General features: G+C 35.9%; 1 protein-coding gene across 1 annotated transcript in view; it reads left to right on the top strand.

The window, feature by feature from the left end:
- The window catches only part of PRKN (parkin RBR E3 ubiquitin protein ligase), a 675,053-nt gene that overhangs the window by 563,358 nt on the left and 84,104 nt on the right, over window positions 1-27,591 (top strand). Inside the window, 1 exon segment of the mRNA XM_054279727.1 lies at window positions 2,089-2,238. Coding sequence (XP_054135702.1) covers window positions 2,089-2,238 — 150 coding nt within the window.

Raw genomic sequence — 27,591 nt, 5'->3', positions numbered from 1 at the left:
AAGTATATTCTTTTTTTTCCATCTGAGAATTTTTAATGTAAATGCTGACAGAATCTCAGCCACAGAGTCGCTGGTGTTTGCCTTTTTAATGAGAAGCTGTTAACAATCCCACATGCAGCACAAAGTTCCCTCTTAATAGGGTAAGACAATCACCATCCTCACCTTCAGGTCCAGTCTGTGCCCTGAAGGAAAATTAGGCTGCTAGAAAGTTTTGGAGCTATGGTTGCTTATATTTCTATAAAGGCCAGCCAAATGACTCAGAGCACTCAACACGTATATAGTGGAAGGATCACAAACTTTTCTGAAAATTGAGAGCATCCAACATTAAATATTTATGGCATTAGTCTGGGTTCAAGCATAATAATAACACAGGAAAACATCCGTTGACTTCTTGAGCCCCCGCATTCAAGGAGACTGCAGACGTCTTGCACATTTCTCAAAATACTATTATTTTCCAAATAATAGTATTTTGATTCTTAAAGATTCTTAAGTCTTCTTAAGAATTTCTGGCTGTCGTTCAACACACTGAAAGATATTTTGAGGTCTTAGTGTCCTTTTAGATTTTGCTTTTCTTTTCAGAGGTCATTTGGAGTTTTCATTAATTAACAAAGTTGGCTAATTTAAATTTGCGTTGATTTTTTTCTGTGATGCAAACTTTTGTGTCTACATGTTATAGTCTTTTAAGAACTCTAGTATTATTTTAAGAAGCAGTTTAACAAGACATGTTGTGACAGCATTCACGGAGGAATCTTCTGAAATGTAGCCAAAAGATGTAGAGCCTTCTTTGTAATTTAAAATTCTTTTTTGTATGCTGTGTGTATGAGGTGTTGGTCCTAAAGCTTCCATTTTCCTCAAAAGATTTCTTTGGAGAGGCATGTGGATTGGAGAAAGAATTTTTTGTTTCCTATCCTCCCAAAAAAGGGAACAGGATTTTCATGAGCCATTATGGGATAAAATCTTATGAAGCACTAAATATTGTTGTGAATGCTGTAACATAAAGTTCTGTTTTGTTTTTTTAGCACACCATAAAGTCTACTCACGGAGAAAATTCATACCTACTCCCTTCCTCTTTGGCCTTTTGGATTCGCCTGTTTTCTTTGGGGTTGTTAGGACCAAATGCTTTCATTTATTTCCCTCCACAGTAGAGCAGATTTATAGGTGAATCTGAAGCCTGGTTCACAGTGGTTATACAGCCACTGGTGTGGAACTGCACCAACACAGAACCCTAGAGTGGATGTGATTTACATGTGCACAGCATGATTTGTACTAGCTCAGCTATCTCTGGCTGAAAGCAGGGTAAATTAGACATGGGAAAATTATTGCAGTGACATCAGTCATTTTAGAGCAGGCATTTTTGTCAATGAGAATACACTGAGCATGTTACTTAATATTGCTGTGTGTCAGTGTCCCCATCATTAAAATTAAGGCATTTCCATGGCCTTTTAGGCTATCAGGATGGAATTAAATGAAAAGTGAAAAAAACTAAAGAAAATTTCATGGGAGACACAGGAAAAAATACACCTAGTATTGAAATGAATGTATATAAGAGAGTTATTGTGCTGATCAGTTTAATGATAAGCTTGCTTTTAAAATGCAGTTGTCTAGGAAAATTTTTTACAACCCTTAAGGTCTAAAACATTACACTACTTCTAGCTATAGATCCCTAAAGGGTTTTGTTTTGTGTGTGTGTTCTCTTCAATCTGTATACAGCATTTATAATTTCTCCATTGGACTATTTTTATTATGTTTACAATAATTTTTTATAGTCATGTAAGTGCATTTGATGTTACTTACAGAAACTGCCTGCTGTTTTCTTGATTTGAATATCCCACACAGTCTTCTGGTGGTGCAAATGGCTGTGAGCCAGGAAACGATGCACACGATGCGAGTTGGAGCAGAGTGACACCCCATTTAATAACTCTGCAAAGTTTTAGACTTTTGACAAATAACCTGAACTTAGCATGTGAGACATTAGGACAATTGACTAGATTATGTGCGATAGAGACAAACTCAAAGATTTGGGTGTTTTCTTTGCATGCTGCCAGGATTTACAACCAGTGTGTTGTGTTGTGTTGTGTTGTGTTGCAGTACAACCGGTACCAGCGCTATGGGGCCGAGGAGTGCGTGCTGCAGATGGGGGGAGTGCTGTGTCCCACCCCCGGCTGTGGGGCAGGGCTGCTTCCCGAGCCAGGCCTGAGGAGAATCCTGTGTGAGCCAGGAAACGGAATAGGCTGTGGGGTAAGAACCTGCATTTTCCTCCTAGTGGTGTGGGAAATAATTGATACTGTACAATGAATGCTAAGACAAAGCATGAAAATGTGGTTGACTTTTTTATCTTTCATTGTCTCTGAATTGCCCTTCCCACCGGGGTGGGATAATGCAGCTCACCAAACAATTTCAATATAGCACAATGGCTTAGGAATGATGACTTCATCGTGGAGAATGTGTCCATTCCATAATTCTTTGCTTTATTTGGTTTAAGAAGTTGTTGAATAGTTACAGTAAGAAATTGAACTGTGCAAATGAAAATCCAAATGCGCTCTGACTTTCTTCTCCTAGAACTCAGCAGAAATGAACAGGATATTATAATATTAATTTTTTTACCGAAAAAGGAGAGATAGAATAGCCTGTTTGTTGCATCATAGCAATATTTCTTGTGCACATTAAAATACATGATGAAAAGAAATATAGAAGTATATTTGTTTACTTATGTTTGTTTTAAGCAAGGGGAATGAACAATTAATGGTGGATTTGTGGAAAGCAAAATCAGATGAAACTTGAAAATACTTTTGCTAGGAAATCACATCATATGGGCCATTGACATTTTTGCAGTAGAAAAAGCAAGTACTTGACAAGAATCAAGCTTTGGGGGAAATAGATGTACATAGAGATAAATCTATATATAAAAGAACCTATTAAATGTTCAGTCAGAGTGACTAACTGGTGTTTGCTCTATGTGAGTCTTTCCATGGTTGGCATTACAGCAGAATTCCACAAACACTATGAGAGAAGATAAAATATCTATATTTGTAAAATACTAGGGCACTCTTTCATCTGTTTTTCTCATGGAAAATGCTCTTTTTATTGCAGTTTTGATACTGCCCAAACTGATACCGTGGAAGAATAATAGTTTGGTGAACTAGGAAGTCGCAGTAACTTGTCTTCTTTGAGTAGGTTAGCATCTGTCGACCTTGGTAAGACTTCCTATCTGTCCATGCAGTGGTGCATGTGAAACAGAGTGCTGCCCAAATTCCCTGAGCAGACATGGGGCTATAAAATAAAGCAGAATCTGGAAAAGTAATAAGAAACATGACTGGATTAAAAAAAAAGGAATGCCTCTGGATTAACTATTAGGGATTGATTAAAAAGGATAAAATCACACATCATTTTTATTCAGGTCTCTGCCTGGAAGTGGTGAAAATCACACTGTATTTTGCAGCTTCATTCATCATCATTCTGAATCTGCAAATGCTGTGTAAATAAAGTGTACGTAGCATAAAGGATTGATATATTGCCTGGTTTAGCAAACTGCTCTGTTTCCTTCTAAGGACTCTGTGCTGTGCTTGGTAGTGATCAGATCTGCGGCCTTGAGTGTAAGCTCACCCTTTGTTTTGAATTATGTGATGTCTTGAACATTACAGAGTACAATTCACTTAGGCTGAAATGAGAAGCAGGAGGCTGGTCTGGAAGCCAAATTTTGGTAACATTAAGGTCCTTCTTCAGAATCCATAATGGAACAGAGTGAAAATGTATGCCTTTGGATGTTTCTTTTCACCCTAAAAAATGGTAACCTCAAGGAGGATTTGTCACAGACTTCCTGTGGTAAGAGTCCTAGCACTGAAGTCAAATGCTGGTGATAAAGTTGGATGAAGGTAAAGATCCACCTGCAAGGACACCAAGACAGTTAGAAAAACTATTTCTTTTTACTCTTTTTTATGAGGTCATGTTCAGTGTTTTCTATTCTTAAACTGTGATGTGGTTTCTCCCAGTCAAAACCTGACCTTTTTCAGTATGAAGGCCTTCCACTAATTTTTATGGAATCCAGGAAGATCCATTTTAGAGCTCAGTATTGCCTCATGAGTATGCATGTGATTTACAAGCTCAAAGAAGGGCCCAAGATGAGAATGCCCCTATTGCCCATCCTAAAAAGGACTGCAAAAGATGTCTTGCACTAATTAACTTATACAGCTTAGATTAGAAATAAATTCCTTGCTGAAGCTGGTAAGCAAAGAAATAAGGAAAGTAATGTGAATCTGGAGATTCTTTTTGAATGTCTACGTCATTCTTTAGGCTGTACTTTGGTTATGTAGAGTCTCTTTTGGGGTGTTTGAACTTCTGTCTTTGGTTAAATTTAGTATTGATAACAGCAGAATTTATATCCAGCATCACTGGTCTGTTATTCACACAGAAGCCCTTGCAGAGATATAGTTGCCTATTGAACAAAACAAATTGGTAGTTCAGATCTGTACTGGCATGTTAGGGTAGCTAACAACTTTCAAGTAGCTGAGGATTTTGATTTGCTGATGAAATTACCCTGGGGAGAGAGGAAGGGCAGGCAGTCAAGAGAAAGTCAAGACAGTGAATGAGAAGGGGTTTCAGCAACCATTTTAGAAAAGTAAAGGAACCAAAAAGAGAATAAGGTAGGCGCCAGGGAATGAAGCAAAATAAATATTCCAATATTCAGAGAGATAACCATGTGAGGCAGTCCCAAACATATAAGGACTATGACCAAAACTGAAGGAACAATGAGAAATAAACAGGTGATTGAGCCAGGCTAGCATGCAGACATTTTTGATTCCTCAGTTTCTTACTTGTTACATGGAATGAGAAACTAGAATCTCTTTTGCAAAGGAACTGCCATTGTTATCAAAGGTAAATGTGAATCTCCAGGAGAGTGCATATAATTTGCTAAAAAGGCCTTTGGTAAAGTTAAAAGATGGATTTTGCTTTGTCTCAGGAAATTTGGAAACAGCAACATGCAGGGCCTAGAAACAGTCTGGGAAATGCCTACACAGAACTGTACCAAAAAGATGAAGAAAGAGCTTTAAATATAAGCATCCCCATATGTACCCTCTGCAGTCAGGCACTGCTATCTATTCAGACTTTCAGAGAAAAAAAAAAAAAACCAAGACAAAAGGTTTATTTTGACTGAATAGAAACATGCAGATATCCTTTTAATGATTATGGATAGTCCTCACCTAAAGCCATATTGTGGTACCACTGACTGACTCTACTGATGTCTAATCTTTCATATTTTTTATTTTTCACCATAAACTTATTAATTGATTTACTAAGATATTAACATTATGCACTATTCTACATCCATTACTATGCATCAGACTTATGTTACTAACTTCTATTGCTCAGCTATAAAATCCTGACATATTTAATACTAGAAAACAGCAACAAAACATAGTAGATAGTAGATATTGTACCAGCTGGCCTAGGTAGAGGAAAAGCTGTGGTAAACAAGACATACAAAATCTTTATGAATAAAACATTTTTGTCTTGTTTTACATTATACTGGCATATTATTTACTACAAGTTAAAGAAGCTTGGAGTTAAAAAAGGGTTAGAATGGATCTTTGAAAGGGACAATACAAGTTGTTTCTTAAGTGTGCCTTGGTTTCTACACACACAGCTCAGTTGCCTTGTAAAGCATTCCTTGTCAATATCTTTCAGTGGGATAACTGACTGATGTGTAACTGCATCCCAGATTTTGCTCCACAATGTTGTTGTGCAGCAACAATGGTAAATGTTTTGCAGCATGCAATATCAGTTGACCTATCCCTTGGAATGGAGTGAGAAGGGAGATACAGGATAGTGGACACAGAGCCTCTGCTGGTCTTCTTCCCCTGAGATTATTCATTCCTAGCATAGCATATATAAGCATGAAGAAGAATGTATTTCCACAGATTGGCTATTGTTTGATAATCCCTGGCTAGGAGACCGGACTCTTGAAGGTCCATTGAGATCCTGACACCACTCTAAACTATACTAAGGTCTGGGTGACAATTTTAAAGATCTTAGGAATAAGCTGTGTTAATTGATGTTTTATTGTTCTTCTTTGAGATCCCTTAATGTGAAACTCCAATCTGCAAGGGGGTACTCAAATGGAGTGTATTAAATGTGCAAAGATAAAGTAAATTTTATAGTTTTGCAAAGGGAGCACAAAATTTGGGGTTATTTAATCTCTTTTACTGTTCCATAAACATAGTGCATTGAAGAACATGAAGAGATGTGTTCCCATCTAGGACAGGTGAAATTTTAAGGCTGCAGACTATAAGAGGCCCCTGAAAAAAATCAATAGATATAAATACCATGTCTTCCTTATAAATAGAATTCCTAGGCTGTTGTATTACATAAAACAAAATCCCTAAGGCAATTTCACTCTACCCAGCAATTTTTTCTCATTGATTTCTTCTTGCATTCTTCTTCCATGGCCAAGGAAGCACATGTCAAAAGCAATTGCACCATATTTGTAGGATTAATAATTGTCTGCCTTTTCAGTAAGCTTAATAGAATAGAGGACACTAAAATAGTTACATGAGAAGTGCAATACATATTCCTGTTGTTTGCAAAGTTGGGGGTTTTTGTGATTCATCATTGTGCACTCATGCATGTCCTAGCAGACGCGTTTCATCTTCAGTAATGTCTTTGTAAAACCCAGTGATTCACATGTAGGCAAACCTCCAACAATTGGGAAAGTCTTTTGTTTTGAGGAGACAAATCTGAATTATAAAAATTCCAAGCAATGAGTTCTTATCCACTTCTGATAATTCAAATAATGATTTTGTTAGTTGTGTATGTCCTTCTAAACTTCTGGAGTAGAGTTAATTTAGGCTTTTATATGCCAGTTGAAGTGCTGTGTGAATGCACCTATACTTCCTCTGGAATCTGAACCAGCTTGCAAATACTGTTTCATATATGTGAAAGTGCACAAGAGTTTTTGAAGTAAAAAACAGTTTCCACATCTGGAAGTTAAAAAATCTTTTATTGCAAAGTTCAGTTTTAATGCAATGCATTGTCATGATCAACATGGATTTTCTCAAATTCCTCTCCCTCTTGAGTCTGCTTTTATACTGTTATTCCATTTATAATATCTGATCAAAATGTTTAAAAGTCTGACTATCCTCAAAGACTTTATTTTCAAACAAAGATGTAGGTATAAATGTGTGGTTCAGGACTTGTTCTTTGTTTCTCTGTTGGTAGGACCAGGAGAATATTCAATGTATCTAAAGAGAAAATAGGCAACTTTTAAAATAATTTGAGATATAAAGATAGTCAAGATGAGTAGTGGTAATTCAAGACAACCTTTGAAGGTACTTGCACTGAAAAAATCTTTTCAGTTTTATAATCAGATGAATAAAAGGTCATGGGTGGAAAAGGGCTGTTTGTACAATGACGTGGATTTTTCCCTTAGTTTTAAGATGGAAATGGAAGTTGAAGCAGAAAATAGAGGCTCCACAGTTTTGAAAAAGAGAGGAATAATGCAGAAAACAAAAGATCTTGAGACTCCTATGTCATTTGCAAAACAGTAAAATGGAAATAGGAGATTGCTGCTATCTAGTAGCTGTCACAAAACTGAAGGGTTACTCCTTGTTATTACATTTCAGGTATCGGTCCTTGTTCCGCATGTCATTAAATTTTTGCTTTTAAGAGAATTCACCAGAAAGGTGTGACCATGGAAAAGGCAATAGCTGAAGATAATGCTGTGATTAAGAAACCAACTCACAGCAGGAGTGTTTCATAATATTGTATAGGGAGTGTTTTCAATGGCAATGAAAATGAGACAGACATTTTCCATTATTGCTAAATGTTGAGTTGCTAGCACTGTGCCACAAGCTCTAAGCAGTAATCATGTACTGCTTTCTTCTATTGAGTGGGCACTCTAGCCTTTAGAAAGTGGAATTCCATCTTGTTGACACATTATGCTTCAGTAGCTGAGCACGTTGTTCAATTGCTAAAATATGACAGGCTGACCAGAATTCTTTTTGGATTTGTGGGGGGGTTTTTTTGGTACTGTTTTACATTGGTTAAAAATAACTGTAAAAGCATGGCACTTTTTAAGATGTAGAATGTTAGTGTTTTAATGAAGTGTTTACCGCAGAATTGCACTGTGTAATTAACCAGCTATGTATTGCTGCCAAGGTGCATTATTTCCATTGCCCATGTCTTACAGCACAGGGCAATTCATTGATCTGATATGAAACTCAGCTGTTAGCACTGAGTGGATAAAGCAATCTAGAGAATGTTTCCATTTTTAATAATATGGATCACATTAATTTACAGGACTAGCAGAAGAAAATAAATACTTTTTATACAGAAAACAAATCAATTGCTTGCACTTGGTTTAATAGTGAAAGAATAACTGCTTTTTCCTTTACATCTCAAATCATGAAATACTAGCTAGAAAAATACAGTTAGAAAATATGCGAGTGTCTTCCATTCTATGTGAGCTAAAACTGAAATTTTATTAGTTTCATCTGCTAGATGTCCAGAATATTATGGGATGACTCATATCATGTGATAAAATTCTGTATCCCTTGATTTATATAGGTTATAGCTTTTACCTGACTTCTGCATCATGCAGACATCTGGAAGATGGCTTTGTACTTACACATTGCAAATTGAAAGTGCAGTGTCTTCAGTTGCTTTTGCTTGACTTATTGTTTTGTGGCCTACCTGGTAAAATTTAAAATAATTTACAATGTGTCATAAGTGTTCTACAACAGGATCAAGGAAGCAGAGAAAAGAGGTAGTTACCCAAAAGAGGCTGGAAGATTATGTTCTTTGTAATCTAGAGAAATCACAGATATAAGACTAACACTGTATTTGAGTCAGGGAAATTGTATTAGAGAAAACTAGGATAAAATCAAATTCTTACTTGTAAAGATAAGTCAAAACTGGACACACAGACCCAGGAACTAGAGAGGATAAAACTGATGTCTGTGAATGTAAACCAGCTCAGACTGGGATCTGTAACAATTGTTTTGCAGAGGATAAATGCTCCCAATTTAACCAATTTGTCTGAAATAGGAATGAGCTAAAGTTGCAATCATTTGAGACCCATTTTAAATTGAGGGGTGAGATAAAATAGCAGGTGGGTTTAAAAACCACATCAGCAGTTGATTTTAGGATTTATCAGCTAAATCTTAGTCCTTGTAAACTGTTAGATCAAACAATCCCCTGGAAGGGTGCTAGGGATTTTCATATTAGGGATACCAAAGTGGGATTTGGGATACAAATTAGAGATACTCAACTTTGTCACTTGTTCAGTACTTAGATTCCAGAGCCAAAGATGCCTGGGCTTCCATTTTCTTCACCTGTGGAAAGAGAACAGCATTTTACAGTAGATCCAATGCAAAAATGTGCATAATTTAATATCCACAGCTTGCTCTAAACTGATTTTAGCTCATAGATGTGAAAAAATACCTCCAAAAAAAAGTACCTTCTCTGGAGAGATTCCTGCTTTTAGGAACCCATTGAGTGAATCATGTTGTCATGCTCAGGTCAGGATAAATTGATCACTGAATTTGAAAATAAGTCAAAATTTACTCTCAGGGCTTGTTGTCAGAGACTTGATATTCTGTGCCAGAGTTGGTGGACAAGCTAAATATCAGCTGCAAGAATTTAGGGGGTATTTCTCACCTAGAAATTCTTTGTTATTTGAAGAGCCACAGGCTTTGATGACATCTTTGTCTATTTTGGACTATGCCTGTGGCACAGCGCAGTTTAGTCTCTTGACGACTGAAGTGCTCTTGTCTAATTAAAGTAATTGGGCTCCATGTAGCAGGATCTGGGTGATGTTTAATGGCTTATGATGCTCAGGAGATTATGTTAGATGAACTCATAATTCTATCTAGTCTTAAGTATAATGGAAGTTTATGACTGGAGAGAACTTGCAACTTACTTTTTTCTTACTACTCCTCTCCTCTTCAGTGAAGTGCCTAGAACTATGTGTGACAGTCAGGGGACAATGTATTATCATGAGGCCCATCAGAAAAGACATGGAGTGCAAAAATCAGAAAGAAGGAAAAATAAACTGTTAATGGGATTTGCCGATTAATTCTGCATGTACAAAAAACAGAGCTCTGTATTCTGTCTTCATACTTCACTGACATACAGGATAAGATTATTCTCCCTCATTTGATGGAAAGAAACACTTTGCACATGACAGAAAATTGTAGTCATTTTAAATCAACCTGTATTTTCTTCAGCTAGCAGATGAAAAAGTTCTGGTTATAGTAGCCTGTCCCAGGCCACAAGAGGTGCCTGAGCTTTCTTGCTTATATATCCTGACTGCAGTTTCATAATCAGTAAGACAAGTCAAATGAATTTGTAAATTATCAAAACTAGGTGTTAGTGGAAGATTTTATATGAATAAACAGATCTATCACTGAATCACTGGAGAGGGAACAATAATGCAATCAGGACAGGATATGCTGCTTGAGAATGGCAGCCACCAAGAGCAGGATTCTAATTGTGCAAGAGGCTTATTTGAGCAATTTTCTAAAAGATTTCTGTATTTGAACAGGAAAGAGAAATATGGGCTGAATGCAGGAAATCACTTATAAATGAAAAGGAAAATAAATACGAATCAAATAAGCCTATTTCTTGCCTTTTATATGAAGTTTCATATAAAGGCCTCCTGAGGCACTTAGGATTGTATTATTACATTATTGTAAAAAAGCAGGAGGTGCTTAATCAATGCAAAATGATGGAGTAAAAAGCTAGGACCAGAACAATAAGACTTAGATTAAAATGAATCTATTGACTGGCATTTTTAGCTTAGCCAGGATAAAAATTCAAAGTTCTGAATGCTAAGGAAGAATTTTCCTCATTATGTGGCTGGTATAATTCTAGCCTGTAGCCCAACTCAGAAGTAAATCACAAAATTCATATTGTAAGCAGTTCACGCAGATGCTGAAAAACCATGTCTTTCTACTGCTTTTGTGGCACTTGTAGTCTTCATGTTGTTGGATGTCAGAGTAAAAAGTGTAATAGAGATTTGGGAATTAAGTCTATTTGGTGTAAGCACAAATGTGAAAAATGGTAGTTTGTGTCAGTTTGGACCTTACAAATAATGACATTTTTTTTTTACTAAAAGGACTACTCCCGATTAAAAATGTTTGCGAGTTTTTGTATTTCTTTGTTAGCTGATCAAAGAAATGCCCAAAGAGTGTCTTTCTCAACTTTACTTTGACTCTGAAAATGTATAAAATCTCTGTCGGTCAGCCACACTGTTGGTTCATTTTTGTATGACTACAGCACCATTTTTCATATGGAGGGCATAAAATGGCAGCTTACCAGGACTCTGAAAGTCTTTGTGATTAAAAAAAGGAACAGCAGAAAATGAAGAGTACAAGCATACCATAGGGATGGTATTGTGCACTGACATTTTCCTGAAGAATATTTCTTCTGTGATGACAAACAAGATACTGTGCAAAGCTTCCCAGTGCTCCTCTTGGGTTTACAGTTATACAGGGTTCCTCCCTGGATCTTTCAGGAAAAGCTTTTTCAAACGCATTACAGTTACAATAGTTTGTTGGTGGAATGAAGCAAAGCTACTCCTTGTCATTTCACCAGTACAAGAGAAATATTCATTTTTCATTGCATTACTTTGTTGCAATTACATTGTTGCATTACTTCTATGTACTATAGAGGATCCAGATTGACTGGATACTCTAATGCATCTCTCTGGGCTATGCTCCATAAAGAGTGGGATGAAACTGGTATTAAAAATATTTAAAGTATAGCTAAATGTAGTTCTCATACAAAAAATTAATACCTTTTTAAAATAAAATTAAGTAGAACAGAGTTATTCTGAGATCAATTCCCTCACCACTAGCATTTCAGTAAGCTATTTAATAATGATGTCACATGCAAAACTTAATTATTTCAAAACCATTTCAAAGAGATGGCAAAGCCACTATTCCACAATCAAAGCTGATTTTGAAGTGCTGAAACAAAGCTGATTTTCAATTATCAGAGTCAAAAAAAAAAGCATCTAAAAACTGTCCTGATTGCTGCAAAACTGCTGTCTTTTTAAGTTGGATAACTCAAAACAAATAGATAATGCTTGTGAAGTTTCAAACAAAAATCCCCTTCTAACAAAGCATAAAAAAACAGTCAGCCTGAAAGAGAATAGCTAGGAAAAGTTGTAAGCTTCTGAAAGTGAGTTTAGAATAGAAGTTGCTTCTCAACTTTAACAATTGTATTAAGGTCACTAAGCTATAAAAAAGGAAGTAAAGAAAATGTTGCAAAGTCAAGGGCAAAGTATGAAAATAAAATAGAATGAAAATATAATGACCAAATTAAATAAAAGATATCCCTTACACAGTAATAACATTCGGAATGAAAAGCAAGGACATAGATTTGAAGAACAGTGACCAACTGTAATTCAGTGAGAAATAATAGAAAACCAGAATGCAGTATGTGCCCATAAAATCTCATGAGAGAGAGAAGTAAAAATTCCAATAAGGATAATAAAATATGTCTTTGAATGGAGGCTTTGACTAAGGGCAGAAAATCATGGGTGGATTACCAAGACTCAGTTAACTCCATTTTATCCTAATATTTCACAAAAATAAAATAATTCATGCCACTTTTTTTTTTCCAAAAGCTCTGACATTATATTGGCTGACAATCACTACCATGATAGCAAATCTATTCTACTGACACTTATAAGGAATAAGTGAAGGGATAAAGAGAAAGGCTTAAAGGTACTGGTGGCTCACTTATTGAGACTAAATTAAATGAGCAGTAAAATAAGCTGGTAAAACTGAGCCTTGTTTCCCTTAAGAAATATCAAATAGCAGTAATAAGTTTTGTATATAAGTCTGTCATTTTTATGCCAGTGAAAATGCTCACGTATGTGAAATCAAATAATGACATTGATAAGTCTCTTATGCACACCTGAAATTGTTGTACTCAAAAATATTGAATTTCAGACCACTAGTCTAAAGCCAGTGTTTTTATTAAATATAGTCAATATAGTCTGCAAACAAAAAACAGCTATGAGGCATGTTCTACAACATTCTCATATATAAAGAAAACTTTGTTTTCTACTTACTTTTCTCTTCAAATTAAAGTTAATGTAATTTTAATTTTTTTTTTTTTATTTAGGAAACTTCTTGTAGGTCTCTTAAACATGCTTTTTGAAATTCTTTAGTTTTTATGTAAGGATACTTTTGTAAAAATCTAATTGAGCAACATAATTCTGAAAAAAACAAAATAGGTGAATAGTTGGATATACCTGTTGTTGGCATAGACTTTCAGTGAGATTTGACCTAAATCAGAAAGCTGAAAACTTAAAAACCACCAGGAGAATAAAACTGAAATGTACAAGCTCCCTCTGGAGATGGAGGAGGAGTAAATAGGACAGTGAGGGCAGCCTTTAGGTGAGGTGTGAGAAGACAAGGTGGGAACTCACTGATTCCTCAAAACTCTCGCCGACGCAGCACCAATATATTCACTCCTTTTACTTGACTTGAAGAGGGAGAAGTTGCTCCTCCATTTTGTGGGAACAGCCTGGAAGGAAACAGGAACATTAACTTGCCTCCTCTGCTGGGAGCTGTGACTTTATGTGAGGTGCTACCACACATTAAATTGGTTGTTTGACCCCCAGGAAGCAGATTGAGATGAAGAACACCAGATAGTAAGAGGGATGGGCTCTCCAGAGATCCCAAGCAGGGTATGAAAATGCATACTCTATAAGGAAAACCCAGGATTTATTACATCCTTGGCTGGATGGCTCTGGCATAAAGGAATAAAAGCTGAGATGAGAGTATGTGTGCCTTGGCTGCGTGTATTCAGAATTATGGGAAAGTACCTGTCACACCTTTGTAGGAATGAACAGGGAATTGGGATGGTTACAGTAACCTGAGCTAGTGGGTGACATCCCTGCCCATGGCAGGGGGATTGCACATAGGTGATGTTCAGTGTTCCCCCCAAGGCTCCCCATTCTCTGATATCATGAAGTGTGTGTGGAAGTTGCAGTGCACGGGTGTGAAAGGAGCAGGGGTGACTGCAGGTGTGTACAGAGTGAGGGGGCTGTTAGTGGGTGAAAACTACACAAAGATGATGTCTGAGTGTCAATTGTATAAAGAGTGGCCTAGCTACATGACCATGATATTTTACGAGTTCCTGGTCATTCCAGATTTGTTTTTTGTGAATGTATATTGATTGGATACCAAATTTTGTGTTTGCCAGTATCTACAGGTATCATATTTTAAAATCCTTTTATGCTCACAGGAAGCTTTTTCTGAGCCTGCAGTATTTACCTAAATTTATTTGGGAAAATGTTTTAGATTTGGAGATGGGAAAAAATGTGGCTGCCAAACAGTAGCGTTGCTCTGAGCTAGAAGCCCACCTGCTATGAGAGGAGTGACAGCAACTGGTAATTGGTGAGTTAGATAAATCAAAGAGGAAATAAACTGTACAATAAATATACAATGCAATAATAGTTTTTATATGCTGCTGTGGTTCTCACCAGTGGTGTTTTCATAAAATGCATCACAAGCTTTCAGTGTTTAGGGAAACACATTAGTGTTTTGGAATTGTTTTTATTATAAGCCATGCAAATAGTGTTTGTCCCAGTGGGGTGTGACATTAATTATTAGCAAAATATCTCTTGCATCATTTCAGTCCACACAGAATGAACAGTTCAGTCTTTATTTTCAGAGTGTGACATATAACTATTCAAAACGGCATTAAAAACCATTTGACCCATGCAGAGTATTCCTGCTGAAGAGACGACACATGGCAGAAATAAATTGCCCTAATAACATTTGCAAAAGTTTTGTGGTTGCAAAAATGTTATCAGTGGAATTCAAACATACTCCCCTTCATTATGCTTCAGAAAAAACTGTATTTAAATTCTTTCATATGAATGACCAGTGGTCAACCCCTGAAATACAAAAAGGTTGAATCTTTTAGAGATAGATTTTTCTAGAATAAGTCCCCTAGACAAAAGCAAACAAAAAAATCAGTCAAACAAAACATACTTCTGGAGGCTAGGCAAGAGGAAAACAGTGACTCCTGAAAGGCAGGAATAAGCATTCTTTTCTAACTAATAAGAAATCGATTCTAAGCAGAAAAGGGAGCTGATAAGTCAGTAATGAAATCATAAAGTCACAATGGTAAATTATCTTAATGTAAAGGAAGAATAGGAAGGGTAAGATGAGGCCAACTTGCTTGAACAATTAATGTTTTTATGATCTGAAAAGCAAGAAAAAATGAATGCAAAATGTAAGCAGGTTGTATCATTTTGTACAGCTAGAAAACAGAAGAAATACAGGGGTAGTCAGAAAGTGCAAGTATGAAATAAAATATTTTTAATAGAAAGTCTACCAAATAGTGTTCAGAAGGCTTTCCATAAAGAAGTAAGAGAAACAGTAACATGAAAGATAGGGAAGCTTTTGGTTGACTTCTCGTTGAGAGGAATCTGTATCATTAAAATGCTTCAAGAAGGCAAAAGTGTTTATGTTTAAATCTAAATTTAAAAGGTCATGCCTGCTTAGATGGTTAGCAGAGCTAAAACCAGTAAAACAGAATTTAAAATACCAACTATAGTGGAGAAAGGACAGCATACAGACACATTTTTGAATGCACTTCACTTGATGAAATTTTTTCTTGGAGGAATGGCTGAAGAAAATCCAGAATATTAATCATCACCTGTAAGAATGGGGTAAGAAAGATTTTGCAGAAGGCAAAAGCATGAAATCTATGTCTAAAAAGAGAAAAAACCACCATCATCTGAGATTTACAGACAAGTGGTTTTAACTTTAATTCCTGGGGATAAAATGTAGCAAATAATTTAACTATTAGTAATAAGAAAAAGGACAGGAGAATAAAGTTTCAGGAAGCGTGGACCTAGCAAGAGTTTATCATATCAATCTAATTTACTTTGCCAGAGTAACAGGACTTGTGGGTAGGAGAGAGGTTGGTGATGTTTTCTGTATTGAATTCATCAAAACTTTTCACATTTTTTCATTTAAAATTCAGAAAGGTGAACTTGGAATACAAGACTAGATGATCATTTCATTAGGTGTGTGTATAATTACTTGGAAAGCTGTGTATAGATGATTTATCAGCATTTCACAATTAAAGCAGAGAATTGCTTCAAATCTGTCCTGAGGTTGATAGATTTTAATATTTTCTCAGATGCCTTGAAGAGTGATTATAAAGTAAGGTTATTAATTTTGCATAGTATATGTAGCAGGGGGACAGAAAACAGTTTGGAATTCAATAGCAGTTCAGTAAGAATAAATGTAAAGTTTCTTATGTGGACAAGTACAAACAACTGTATGTTAAGAGGAAAAAATGCATAGAGAGACAGCAACGGGGCAAAAGTTGTTCTGGGAGCACAAGCTGATCTTAAATCAGCAGTGTGGTAGTATAGAAAGGAAAAATTATGGACTGACATATATAAATCACAGTAATTATTTCTCCTAATCTAAAATAACACAGCAAGGGATCAAGAACAGCCCTGATTTCTTTTCTGATGTTATTGTTCAGTTGAGGAAGGAAGATGTCCATTTTAACATGCTTCTTATCCAAAAAAGGGCCTTTTTTTCTGGCCTTTTCCCATTCCACTTGGTTTGGAAGTTAAATTGCTGAGCTGTGCCATCAACAATTTCTTCATGGCTGCTTGACTTCTTTGCTCTAGAAGTACTGAGTCCCAAACAAAAGCCAGCTGAAACAGATAAAATCTAGTAAGTGCAGTATTGCAGAATGCCTCTATGCTGTCAGCAACTAACACACATAAACCTAAGGAGAGCTCATACCCACAGAGTCTGTCTAAATACTGCTTTAAAGAATGCCTGTCCCAGCTCAGAGTCACATTAGTTCTTTCACCTCTCTTGTGAGTTCCCACTGCCAGTATTTGATTAGATAATCCTTTTTCCTTCAAATAGCTAGCTGCTGATGAAATGGCACTGCTGATGCTTTATGATAACACAGAAAAAACTAGCCGCCGTGTATAAAATCACTGTAGACATTTTATGAGGAAAGAAACATTGAACTTAACCTTTAAAAAAGAAATCTATCTAGTTCATACAGTACGGTTTCAGAGCTCTGAAATGTTTGATCCATATCCCAGTTCTTTGAACAGTCTGGAAATGACACAGGAAAGTCTGCTCTGTAACTGGTCCCATTCAGGAACTGATTCGGTTGAAAACGTTCATGGAAATTGTGGGATTTTAGACACAGCATTGTGTAAATGGCAGGAAATTGTCCATCTACCTGTTCTTTTTTTCTCATAACAAAGGTCATTCACATTTTGTGCCACATAAATCTTGCAATTATTTTATTGTATTTCCCCTTGACTGCATATTAAAGTATGGAGGCAAGTCATCGTCGCTGAACTCCAGCAACCTTTTTATGCATGATAGTTCTTCAGTGCTATTTTCTCCTCTGTCCTTTGGACCAACTTGTTACTTGTAGGTGTCTTTCTCAGATTTAAAGATGCATAGCTGTGTTCTGGTCTGTGTGTAGGTGCGTGTGGGTTTTCCATGCCTTGAATCTATCATTTGTCTTGTGGTTTCACCCTTCCTTCCTTCCTTACCAAATTCTATAAAAAACGCATTTGAGGTAAAGCCTCCAGAGCTGTTATCAAGCAAGTATTTCAGTTTGTGTTTTCCAGGTATCTTCAACTAATTCTGTTTTAAAACAGAAAAATAATGTCAATTTTTTAGCAAAATTTCATCTTTTCCTTAAATCTTTTGAGAATAGTTAGATTCATTTAAATCCCTCCATATTTTATTTGTAGTTGATTGGGTCTTCAGGATTTAGGTATTCATGTAGCATTTCTATTTCGTGTGTGTATGTGCTTTTTTATCTTTCTTTGTATATGGTTTATTTTCTCACCTCGTACAATCCTCTCAAATGCAGCACTTGCCTCAAGTCTTACTACTGTTTTTAAATAACTCTGTTCCTGCTGCATTAATTTCTAGAAGACTGTTTTTTTCCACAGTTTCCCCATTTTATCACTTTGTTAAGATTTACCTATGAATTTATATGGAGAACAATACCTGCGTACCCACAATTCAGCAGAAGTTGCATGTTGGAATAATTGCAAGCACTAGAGTGGTATTATTCATTTAAAGGAACTCCTGTAGTATAACTGTGTTCTCTATGGCGTCTTACCAGTGATATTTTTATTTTATGAATAGCATAATCCTTTTCATAGACCCTCCTTTTATTTTGGAATTCAATGACAGTTGCAATGACATTTTTTCTTTTTTTTTTTTTATGTATTGCTGCTTTTCAGACTTCTGTAGCTAAACCTTTCTATTTGAATATGTGGAAAAGATGAGCAGGGAAAACTATTAGGCTTTTCATATCTGAGTTTCCTTCTCGTTTGAAGCTTATTCAAAATAGTCTCTTAAACCAGGTAAAACAAATTTGACAATCAAGTTCAGTCACACCATTTATTTAATCTGGTTTTATATTAAAAGTCTAGGAGTTTATGCCATAGCCAAAGGGAAGTTATCATAAATGGAAGTTGAAGAAATATTTGAATGACAGCATTCAGAATAGAAAATGTAATTTTTCAAAGTTTCTTCAAAAATTTAAGGAGGTGTTTTTGCACATATGCATACATGATACCTGTAAACAGTTGATATGAATTGCACAGAAATATTAAGAGCAGAAAAACCCCTTTATCTTACTGATACCAGAACAACTAATGCCATTATAAGCTAGAAGTGTATTTAGGAATTGAGTAAAATTCTTAGGTTTCATATTGACTCATACATTTGACTGTGCCTAGAAAAGCATATTAAAGCATGTATTTTTTCTCAAAAATCTGAAAATGTTTTCATTTAATATTGAAAGGATGGTTGTGTGGCTTGCAAGCAATATGCCTATAATATAAACTTAGCTTCTGAAAATAAATGTTATTAATATTTAATGGCATTATTATGTCACATTATGATTATTTCTGATGTAGTAGTTGTGATTGGTATTTTAAATCTGAATCGTCAAGCAGATGGCAAAAGCTAATGGGAATTTTTGCTGGGAGTTATCTTTTCCCCTAAGATCACTTTTAGCATCGGCTACTTTCATTCTGGCTGTCTGCTTTGTTTGATATTCATGGTAGTTCCAATTTCTTTGTAATGGTAGCACCTCCTGGCAGGTAGTTTTTCACTCAGCTGAGCAGCATCTTTTCTAGGGAGTGATTAACTGTCCATATATGGCCTTCTTTAGATCTGATATCTCAGGACAAGTTTTGGAAAACTTCCTCCCTTTGTACTCTTTTAAACCTGAAAATATCGTATGGTGAAGAAGGGTGAAAATGGACATTAAAAAGCCAGCATTCGAATTTCTAGCTTGCATTTTGATTTATAGCTAATATGTTTTTCAAAGTAGCAAAGCCTACCCTTTCTGACCATGATAGGCAGAGTCAGATGAAGCAAGTAGGTTATCCAGTTCAATTTCACCAGCATGTAGCACAGTTTAGCTGCAGCTGTCATGTCTTTAGAACTTGTACTGAACTGCTTAGCATTTGATTGTGGATCAAGGAATTGAAATCAGTGACCTGCTAAGTGTGCAGTCAATGAGATTAAAGGGCAGGACTGGAATAACTTCACAAGTTAATATTCTGGTTTTATGCATACAAGCAAGCTCTGTAAACAGCTGCAGAGAGATAAGAATGGCACAAGATCGTTCCACTGAAATACTATTCATTGAATTAAAAATTCCTGATTGACATTATTAGAAAAATTCTGTAAGTGTTTCTTAAAAATTTTCTGAATTATTTCATTTTTCAATGTGGGCCTGTCAGCAAAGGAAAGTGCAAGATTTTTTACCGATGTCGTGACTTGCTCCATCACACATTTGGAGTAAGTGAGTTTGATTTGTTTACTCAGAGAGTTGTTTCATTCCATGTGCTTTGAAACAAGGGTGAAAAAAACTTGGCAGTGTCAGCTGTGTGGTGTTGTCTGTCATATATAGTGTCATTTTAAATGTGAAGATTAGTCAAGATTCAGGAAAATGGTTGTTGCTGCTTATCCTAGAATGTTTTAACAAGCAACTGCTTGATTTTGTTATACAAAAAGACAATTTGAAGAAGAACTGAGCAGAGCTCAGAGAATATAAAGCAAATGTCTAGACATTTCCCTACCAAGAAGGAAGTTGTTAGGTTTTATGACATAATTTCACAGGTGGTTAACTGTGTAGCTTCTAATATTTGGATGGGGTTTTTTTTAATTATTATTGTTCTCATATTCTTCTTAATGCTTTGGGGCTTGGGGAGAGAGGGGTTTCTTCCAGTCAGTGCTTCCACAAACCTGTATTCTCACTCTACCCAACATCAATTTAAAGTTAGAGAGCCCTGACTGACACCATCTAACACATGTGACACATGAGAGACCAGAAACAGCTTCCTGCAGGAAGAGCCAGGGAATCCCATTTTTAGCATTGCAGTCAATAATTATCTACATCCTCTTTCTTCGCAAGAGACTGCACAGGTCTCTTGCATCATATCATGGCTGTGCAATGGGCTTGCAATGTACAAAGCCACCAGAACATCCAGCCTTCTTTTTTCTTGTTTTAAATAAGAAAATTGTAAGAACTATAGAGAATTGTAGTCAAAAGGGTCCCCTGTCCAATTGCACTCCTGACAAAAGTGTTTGACCCTCCCCTGCAGCTGCTGGTTTTGTCAGAGTAGGGGTTATCAAGACATCCTAGAGTTGCTTCTGGAACTGGCAAGTTGCAAACCAAATAATGATGCTGTTTCTGTTTGTACCACCTGCATAGGGGGCACAGAGGCACCAGTCAGAGGAGGTACCCTGGAGTAGGTCCCCTGGAGGCAGAGGACAAAACTTACCCTCAGCACTTCTGCTAAACCCCATGCTCACTGAGAAAATTTGAAGTGGTCTATCTAGTGTGGGTCAAGCCTTTCTCAGGGAGCAGATCTCCCTGTCATGTCCTCCTGATCCTGGTTAGGTGTCTGGACACATGATGTAACTCCACACCTGCACCAAGGAGCACACAGTGCTGTGTACAGCGGAACATTTTCAGAACATTGGGCCTCACTGCTGATGGAAATGTTTTGAATATCAGAATACTTGTGAGAGATAGTTGATCTGGGAATACTTTTTCTAAAGCCTCCTTGATCAAGATATCTAGATAAGGGTCATAACTTTCCTTTATCAAAGAGGAACCACTTGTGTTTTCCATTTAAGACACACATTTGTTCACTCCCTTTCTCTTATAGTCACCCTTAAGTCCCTTCCAACCAACTAAGTTTTTGACTTTCTTCTGAAACTGCCTTTTAAGGCAGTCTGACTGTAATGCCACTTAATCCTGAAACATCTTCCTCAGACTTTGAGGATGTTTTCTTCCTAAAGAAATTCTTCCTGAATCCTAGTCAGATTCAGAAAAAGTTTTGTTTTCCCCTTCATCAGACGATTCCACTATTTATCCCTCTCTTCCCAAATACATTCAAACAATCATTGCTTCACAAAACTAATTAAGACTTACAGGAAAGCATGTGCTGGTAACCCAGGGAATTCCCAATCCTTGTTTCCATATAGTTGTAGAGACTTTGCCCCACTACAGCACGCACTGTTTTCAAAGTATGAGAAGTTCACGTTATTCTTTCCTAAAAATTTGCTGCAGATTGCAATGAAGACTGGATTCTTCAAAATAAAAGCATGATTTGCAGATTTTAAAAGCATCCACGATCAGAAAGTACATACTAAAAGTTTCTGAGCTCTTCCTGTTTTTTAACAGTGTTATCCTGTTACGCTAGACAGCTGTCTGAACTGGCTACATTTTTGTTTTGAAATTTGCCTCCACCTGAAAATGAAATGCCTGCCTATTGTTATTCCTGTCTCCTCAAGGTTTTCTCTCTCTTCTTTCCCTGCAAATTTTGCTGCAGTTCTCTAGAGAAATGAAAGGCCTTTCAATTGAAACTGATGCTCCTAGACAGTGCAATGCTGTTGTCATCTATGCATTTACATTTTCCATTCTCCTTGGCTTGGCTATTTACTAGAAATACCAGCTTTCTATAGCCTTAAGACAGAAAGAATGTCTTACACTGTGTACTTCTAGAAGCTGTTCCAATGCCCTGTAGGGCATCCTAACTGTTGTCCTAAATTGAGATGACAGTGTTGCTCATATTAAATTGCTTTCTTGCTTGGCTTGGCATGCTGGGATCCATATCTATTAAGGCAAGAGTGTCCAAATGTCCTGCTAGGAAAGCAATTTGTTCCTCAGTAGGGTGTCAGGAAAGCAGCTGGTCTAAGAAGCTATCAGAGGTGATCTTAGGGGCAAGTTGTGTTTTTCTTGATTTAATGGAAATTTTTACTGATCCATCTCCTTGCCTGTCCCCACAACTTGTCAACAGGGCAGCACACATCCGTCTTCAGCCATCTCCTTTGCCTCCCTACAAGCCTGTCATAACTCTCTTGTGGAGAGACAGGCTTTCACACAGCCTGAGCCTCATAATAGACACTTTGACAACAGAAGACATGTTATTAATGGATTTTTTTTAATGCCCTACAGAGACACAATTTCAGAAAATTCTTGCTAAGTACCAGTTTTTAAACCTCCACTTAGAGAGAGAGACTCTCACAAACTGAGGTTTATTTTTGTCCCTCTTCGCTTTTTGCACACATACCATAAAATGCATTTAACCCCTTGAATAGCTTTTATCAGTTTGCCTTTTTTTCATTTATATTCCAAATTAGATTTTAAGTCAACTAATGAAAGAGAAATGTGACTTTTCTGGAGTCTCATTCAATGGCTTATTAATGTTAATGTATGTTAGCTTTTGTTTGAGAGAATTATTATGGTGCTGACTACATTTATGAAGCTAGACTATGGTTATGGCAGAAATAATTTTCTGGTGATCTTAAAAGAAGCAGAGTACCAGTAGTGTATGACAGCCTATATCCTCCCTTAGAGACCATTATTGTTATGTCATAGCAAAAATCAGAAGTTCTGTCAACAAATTTTGGAATAAGGAGCATGTAAATGGTGAGTGAGAGATAAAATCATTTTCTTTCTAAGATGCAACAAAATAGTTTGAACTCTCAACATAATGAGATTCACTAAAGAAAACAGCCTTAACCTTAACTTACTGAATTGTGCCTCAGTGCTTCCAGATGTCTCTTAGGACTGCAAAACTAGTTCATTTTTCAGAAGGAAGCTGCTGAGAAATAGTTTATAAACATTAAATGGGTTGTTAGGTTGTCAGGATAACCCACTAGGATATGCCCAGGATATGACAACTATTTTTTTTTTACTTTAAACGGCCACTTACAAAATATGCATTATGAAATACACCAGTGAGGCTTCTAAATACATCTCTACTACCTGTTTTCATTCTCAGTGTCTTTCTGAAGCTTTTGAAATTGGAAGCTCAAAAAATAATTAAGTTTTAACTTCCAGAGTTGACATGGTCATTGAAAATGTAAATGCTCATATTGACCTGAACACCTTTTTTCCTGATATCAGTGGCAAAATTTTGCTTGATTTTACTAAGATTATAGCTGATATCATCATGTGAAACTCTCATAGACCTTCAGCCTGTAGCTCAGCAAAATAGATAATGTTGTGCAAGATAGGAAGGACCTTTATTTTGGCAAGGAAGAATGAAAAGTTCATTTTATAATTTAATCAGTTTGAGAAACTCTTTTAAAAGCACCATGTCATCTCCCTAAAGTCCCCTAGCATCAACTCATCATTATTTAATCCATAAAATACAATTTTTGTATGTGAAAGGCTGTGGTAGTTAATTTTTGAAGCACAGAAAAATTGATTTAAATGTGATTTTTTTTTGGTTTTAACTTTTTTTCAGATAATTTAGAGATTTTTTGGTTCATTTTAACAGACATTTTTTCACAGCAGTGTCTTTTTTCTTAATTTGCCATGTATTTTCCATAGTAAGGGTCATTATAAAAATAGAAGAAGCCAAAAATTATCTAATATATCATTTAATCTATAGGTTGTTGTATTTTTAAGCACTTTATTTTGTACGTTGATATGAACATTACAAGACTGGGGTTTTGCCAGCATTTACCTGCTGTCCCTTGAGGGAATCCTGTCATCTCCATGGTCTGGATCTAGGATTAATATTTTGACAGGGTCTGATCTCAGATTTAGCTGACTCACAGCTATCTCAAAATTATTTTTTACAGGGATCTTTTTGGAGTTTTTTCCAAATACTGGCAGATGGGTTTTTTTCTTCTCTCTGCATATAGATGCTGTGATGTAATACTGTTGACTATATAATTCATCCTACAAATTGCAATCTTCATCTGTATTCCTTGGCTAGGAATCTTCTTTGTGCCATTATTTGTATAATGCTCAGAACACTATGGCTCCTAAACCTAAAAATTGTGCTTAATGAAGTAAGAATTATAGGCATATGTGAATATGTAACTGAATATATGTAAGTTTATATTTCCCTTTTACATGTAAGATTTTACAGTAGATGCACTTACAAAACAGCAAACTTTACAGAAAGAGAAGAAAACAAATAATAACTGATGTTTTTAAATGTGACAAAAATATCAGAGAGTTTTGGGCCTTCACCTACTAGGCCATAAATGATTTTACTCATAAGCTAATAAGAAAAGGAAAACACACCAGAAATAGTTTAATGTAAATATTATGAGGGAGGTTTTTTTCCATGAACTGTGGTGAAGGATATATGTGCGTATTTTAGTCACAAGGAAGAAAAAACAAGAACTCTATGTGTCCAGCGGGTTCCCAGTTTATAGTTCCACCCTGAATTACGTTTATTCCCTAAATGATGTTCCTGCACCACAACATGTTGCATATTTTTCATCATTTTTGAATTTTATTATAAATATTATTCAAGTTCTAGATATAGACTTTATACCATCCAGACCATTATTTATATCTTACATCTTATTGGAATATATGACAAATGATTCTATACTGGAAATACACTGAATCCATATGAACCTGAAAAACGCATACCATTATTTGAAATACACTTTCTGTGTCTTTTGTCCCGTGCTAATTAAATTGTTTCATGCGTTTTTCATTAATGTATTGGCATTGAAACTGTATTAAGAAAGAACAGAATGAGATTGATTTAAAGGTGTCAAGGTGGCAGTAACCTAAAAGAGAAGTTCTTGGAGATAACAACTTGAGGGGGTGGGATGCAGATGGGCAAGTCTGTAGATATTTCCAATATGCATGCTCTTATTTACTTGCTATTGTATTTAGATCAAACTTTACATACCACATATACATAAAAATCATCACAATTCAAAGAACTCAGAAAATGCATATGATTACTTTGACTTTGAGTACTCCATAGCTTTTAAGGAAAATCACTCCTGACTTGATTTAATGTTTGCCTTTACAAATTAATGGAATAGAAGAGAAGCTGAAACAGTCCAGGCTGTCTTCTTAACTCCCCTGCTGATCTCTTTATACTAATCCATCCGTTCACAGCAGTAAAACTGGATTAATCAGATTAGCACTAGGGAAAGTCAATTTAAGATAAAATAGCCTCACTGAAAGTTTACTATGTCTGAGATTGGCCCAGAAGTGACTGGGTCATGGTTTGGTAGAACATAAAATCACCTTCTCTCTTTGTCCACAGCTATATCAACGCTGATCAGAAGCTGGATAAGAATTAAGAAAGTTCTCTGCTAAATTGCTTCTCCAGTGGAGCTTCTTGCTCTTGTCTTTGGAAATGCTTAAGGCAGTATAAAGCTGAGCATAGACTTGTTATTCATTATACACAGAAAAAAGTTTAAGTCAACTTTAAGATGTTTTGCTTTTGAAGGGATGAAATAGAGAATAATGAAAGTAGGAAATCTTAGGTTCGTTTCTTAGTTTTGAATCTGAGGACAGCTGAGTTTCCAAACTAAAGTGATGTGAGTTTCCAAACTAAAGAGATGTGAGAAGAAGTAGCATAGAGATATTTTTCAAACAAATCTAAGTTTAGAGTCTGAAAGAGAAAAAAAAAAGTGGAAAATTTAGGAATTTTTCAGGTTTTTGATAAATCCTCTTGCATACCTTGTACGCAAATGGTACCCTTTCACAGAATTTCCATATTTCTGGAAATCTCATTTTCAATAGACCTACTGACAGTGATAGTTCTGCTGATTCATACATATTATGCAAGTGACTTTTTTTTTCAATTTATTAAGGTTTTTAAATTTAGCCATTTGATTTTTGGGAGTTGAAATGCTGCTCTTTTTAAATGGGCTCATTAGGAATATTTTGTATGGCATTAATAATATCCTCAGTATTCTCAGATGAATCCTCTTGCTTTCTTATTGTTCTTTTATTTCAAGTCTCCTATATAGAAACAAGGAGTATGGGCTATGTTTAAACAGTAGACCAGAGATAAGCAGATGTGCAGAGCAAGATATCTCAGTGTCTGAGATGTGACATTTCCTTATGTAAGTCTTTATCACTGAAAGACAATAGTAGTTCCTACAATAAATGTAGTAATGCATGTACGTTTTCTCTTCATTCCTTCTTGTTCCTTGTAGATTCCTATTGAAATGACACCAGACTGCCCTCCCAATAGTGTTGACTTTTGAACAGTGAATCTCATCACTGACCACACTTTGGACACTGCATGTGTCCAGATCACTAAAATGTACCTCTTTGTTAAAACTTACTTGAGAATCTGTAACTTAAAGCTTTGGTACAGATTTATTAAATTTAGAGGCTGTGAACAAACTCATATTAATAGAAGGTTTAATGTTAGAGAATTTTTATAGTGGCACTCATGGTGTGTGTGAAAAAGAGAGTGAATTTTAAAAATTCTCTCCTGTACTGCAGCTGAAAGCTCACAGTGACACAAAGTCCATCTCATAATAAAAATTACTGCCACTATAGAAGCTGTCTCCACAAAACTGAGATATTGTTTTCTCAGTCTAACATTTCTCCTGCAGAAATGGCAGAGTTTTTTTGGCAAATTTTTTTTTCAGAAAGCAAGCCATCTGCTCCTTGAACCACACAGTAGCTTTGCAACTCACTGCTTGTACTGTTGTTTCTCATCTTGACCTATGATCAAAGGTATTTGTGCTTCAGTGATATTGCAGCTAAGCAATAAAGTCAGAGGACTTTAAGGAAACACAATCCAGAAAATAATTGCATATATTTATTTCCAGAGCATGGTTTATGGCAACTGATGATACTTGTAGACATCAAAGGTTTCAGGGTCTCCTAGAAATTAGTGTTCCCCCCAAAACTATTCCCTGTTAACACAACTTATTCTTTGTTCTCTCTATCAGCAATTCTCACAGCACTTCTGTGACACTTTTAAAAGAATAGTTATCCAAAATGTTCATTATTTTATCATTAGAGTTGGAGCACTGAAACTGAAAAGATTGAGGTTAGTGAGATTGATTTTGATTTTATTGAGATTATCTTCTATTTGAGGTAGATGATGTTCTTTTTTTGTGACAATATTTCTTAGCATGACTTAAAAAGCAATGGACAATTTGCAGTCTCTCAGTTCTGGCTGGTAAATTTAGTTCTATTTGCATAAAGAACAAAACTATAAATTGACAGCTTTACTTTAAATACTACTGAATTTGAAAAACAATAGAGTCAACTCTATCCTTTGTAGGCCTTTGC

Source organism: Melozone crissalis, unplaced genomic scaffold (assembly GCF_028551555.1).
Source record: "Melozone crissalis strain CALT ecotype California unplaced genomic scaffold, PUWL_Pcris_2 ptg000027l_1, whole genome shotgun sequence".
Classification (NCBI taxonomy): Eukaryota; Metazoa; Chordata; class Aves; order Passeriformes; family Passerellidae; genus Melozone; species Melozone crissalis.
The sequence above is the reverse complement of the archived record's forward strand: the minus strand, read 5'-3'. Positions and strand labels throughout refer to the sequence as shown.